Raw genomic sequence first — 2910 nt, forward strand, 5'->3', positions numbered from 1 at the left:
CCCTCTCGGGGCACGCTCCAGGACCCCAATGTTCTTGTAGTGAGGGACCCAAAGCCGAACACAGCACTCGAGGTGTGGCCTCACCAGAGCTGAGTACAGGGGGGCAATCACCTCCCTGGTCCTGCTGGATGCACTATTCCTGATACAAGCCAGGAGGCTGTTGGCCTTCTAGGCCACCTGGGCACACTGCTGGCTCACGTTCAGGTGAGCATCGACCAACACCCCCAGGTCCTTTTCCTCTTCACAGTCCTCCAGCCACTCTGCCCCAAGCCTGTACCTCTGCATGGGGTTGTTGTGGCCAAAGTGCAGTACGTGGCACTTGGCCTCGTTGAACTTCAACCCATTCACCTCAGCGCAGAAGTCCAACCTATCCAGATCCCTCTGAATAAGCATCTCTGAGAAAGGTGCCAAGTTGTGAGAGGAGCTCGGCAGGCTGAGAAGCATCTAGGAATCCGAGCGACAGGTCGATGCGTGGTATCATGCGCTGGCATGGGCTGAGCAGCCCTGCCTTAAGTCCTGGCAAGGGGGTGGGTGGTAAAGTGGCTTCCAACCCCAAACCATCATAACTGATGGACTCGCAGGAAAAGGGAGGCTGGAGCCTTGTCTTTGCTTGGAGCAGAGCGCGGCGTCTCCCCGTTGCCCCGAGGTGCCCCTGTGCAACGGATATGGTGCTCTGGGCCTCAAAATGGAGAGGGTGCCAACAACAACCAAGGCAATGGCCCAGACATGGCAACAGAGCGTGGAGCTAACGGAAAGTGGAGCGGGGGGCTCTGGGGCTCACCCCCTCTGGAAGGTGTGGAGCAGAACACGGGCTCGGTTCGTGCAGATAAATAACGGTCTGTAAGGAAGCTCTCTAAGGCGTACGGCGTTACACAGAGCCTGGGCTGCTTTTGCAGTCGCACAGCTCCTGGGTGCCCCAAGGCTGCTGCACCCCACGACCCCCGGCCTCGCGGTGCGTGCCGTGCCCGGCGTCCTGGAGCCCCGTGCCGAGCCCAGCCGCGTGTCGGGGGCTGAGTGACGGCGACAGGAGGTGGTGGCACCCGGTGCCAGTCCCGTCCCTGCCCTGCCGCAGGCCGCGCTGCGCCCCAGGTCTGCCATGCTCGCCCTTCCCCTCCTCGTCCTCCTGGCCTCCTCCAGGGGAGGCCCAGCGGCCGGCCTGGACATCACAGGCAAGTCCTGGGGCTGGGGGCGGTGGTGGTGGGCTGGGTGGTGCTGTTGGTCGTGGAGCAGGTGGTGGCGGTCCTGGTTGTGGTGGTGAGTGCGGTGGTGCTGGTTGTGGTGCTGGTGGTGGCTGTGGTAGGCCAGGCAGTGCAGGCATCCCCCTCCACCAGGGCGCTTCTCCTGGCTGCTTTTCCCACCCCGAAGCCCCTGCTGTGTGCTCGCAGCCTCAGAAATCATTTTTAAAGCATTTCGGGGAGGAAACAGGCACTTGGGAGGGGGCTGCCCTGGCTCAGACCGCAGCTCCCTGGGGGCTCCTTTGCTTCCAAGCCCCCCCCCCCCCCGGGAGCAGGCGGCTCTCACGGCCGTACCCACGCCTGGAAACTCCTCGGGCAGAAGCAGGCAGTGAAGCAAAGCAGCGCAGGTTTTCAGGGAGATGAAGGCAGCTCCTCCTCGGCCTTCTGCTGCTCCGTGGCGCTGCTGAAAGCCCCGCCGCAAGCCCCCCCCAGCAATACTCGCGCCCCCAGTGCCGCCGCTTGCGCGGGAGCCGAGCCAGGGCGGCTCTCCCTGCCCAGCTGCCTCTGGATGCCGGTGCGTCCCGCCAGCCCCGCGCTGCGTTTCTCCCTTCCAGCCCGCACGCTCTTCCCGTGCTACTCTGCTGACCTCAAGCCGGCGTCCGAGGTCCTCGTCTCGGCCAGCGGCTGCACCGTGCTCTTCAGCGTCGAGCCGCCCCCAGCCGGCACAACGGCGTCCTGGGAGTACGAATCCGGCCCGCGCAAGGCGGTCATCGCCACGTACGTTCCCAACGAGTCGGCCAAGATCTCCCGCATCTACGAGGGCCGCGTGAGCTTCAACGAGATGGACTTCTCGCTGCAGATGGTGCTGCGGTGGTGGGACGGGGGGCTCTACCGCTTCCGCTCCGAGTCGGAGGCCACGGGCTGGTTCGAGCTGCGCGTGGTCGGTGAGTGCCAGAAGCCTGCGCCGCAGCCGGAGAGCTTGAGCTGCTGCCCAGGGTGGTGCCCGGGTCCTGGCACCCTCGACGCGGGGTGTCGGTGCTGACGGGTGCTCCGTCTGTGCAGAGCCGCTCTCCAAGCCAGAAATCCTGGGCAACTCGTCGGTGGAGGTGGGAGGTGACACCAAGCTTTTCTGCAGCTTGCTGGAGGGGCAGGTGGACTTGTACTGGTGGAAGAGGAACGGGGAGCTGCTGATGGAGAGCAACGGCCTCCAGTTCATCCACAACAACACGCTGGAGATCCACCGAGCCTTGATGAACGACACCGGCTACTACACGTGCATAGTCAGCAACGCGGTCAGCCGGAACGAAACCTCCTTCCTGCTGCGCGTGCACAGTAAGTGGGGCTTCCTTCCCCGGGCACGGGAATGGAAAGCTGGGAAACGGCCCCAAAACGTTCACTCTGGCCCCGTTCCTTGGGGTCTCATGGTTTCCCAGCACTGCCTGAGACGAGGAGTGGGACCAGCAGAGCTTCATGGAGGACTTGTGTCCTCATGTCCCTGCACCAGACTGCCCGCTGGCAGATTTTTCTTGCCAGGGTGCAAAATTCTGGGAATTGTTTGTTTTCCAGGCAATGACAAGGAGTTTTTACCCATCATCCTGGTGTTTGTGTGCATCGGCTTGCTGGCAGGTGAGTGCTGGGACCAGCTTCGCAGGAGTGAAGCACCCAAACTGGGGCTCAAGGAGTGAATATGGTGCCTGAAAATAGGAAGCTCCTTGCGGGTGGTGAAAAAAGCCTC

The 2910-nt window shown here is 63.0% G+C and overlaps 1 protein-coding gene across 1 annotated transcript; it reads left to right on the plus strand.

Moving 5' to 3' along the window:
* The first annotated feature begins 398 nt into the window (after positions 1-398).
* On the plus strand, positions 399-2860 carry LOC118159687. The gene is made up of 4 exons (XM_035314254.1): positions 399-1169; positions 1790-2119; positions 2238-2507; positions 2742-2860. The coding sequence occupies exons 1-4, from the start codon at positions 1097-1099 to the stop codon at positions 2858-2860; spliced, it is 792 nt and encodes a 263-aa protein (XP_035170145.1). The 5' UTR covers positions 399-1096.
* Positions 2861-2910: the final 50 nt, after the last annotated feature.

The sequence above is a fragment of the Oxyura jamaicensis genome, unplaced genomic scaffold (assembly GCF_011077185.1).
Source record: "Oxyura jamaicensis isolate SHBP4307 breed ruddy duck unplaced genomic scaffold, BPBGC_Ojam_1.0 oxyUn_random_OJ71634, whole genome shotgun sequence".
Taxonomy (NCBI): Eukaryota; Metazoa; Chordata; class Aves; order Anseriformes; family Anatidae; genus Oxyura; species Oxyura jamaicensis.

Excerpts from the sequence above, each read along its gene's own strand:
- LOC118159687 (XM_035314254.1), top strand. The coding sequence starts at position 1,097 with ATGCTCGCCCTTCCCCTCCTCGTCCTCCTGGCCTCCTCCAGGGGAGGC. Across the intron at positions 1,170-1,789 it reads GGCCGGCCTGGACATCACAG|CCCGCACGCTCTTCCCGTGC; the intron begins GCAAGTCCTGGG and ends TCTCCCTTCCAG. Across the intron at positions 2,508-2,741 it reads CTTCCTGCTGCGCGTGCACA|GCAATGACAAGGAGTTTTTA; the intron begins GTAAGTGGGGCT and ends TTTGTTTTCCAG.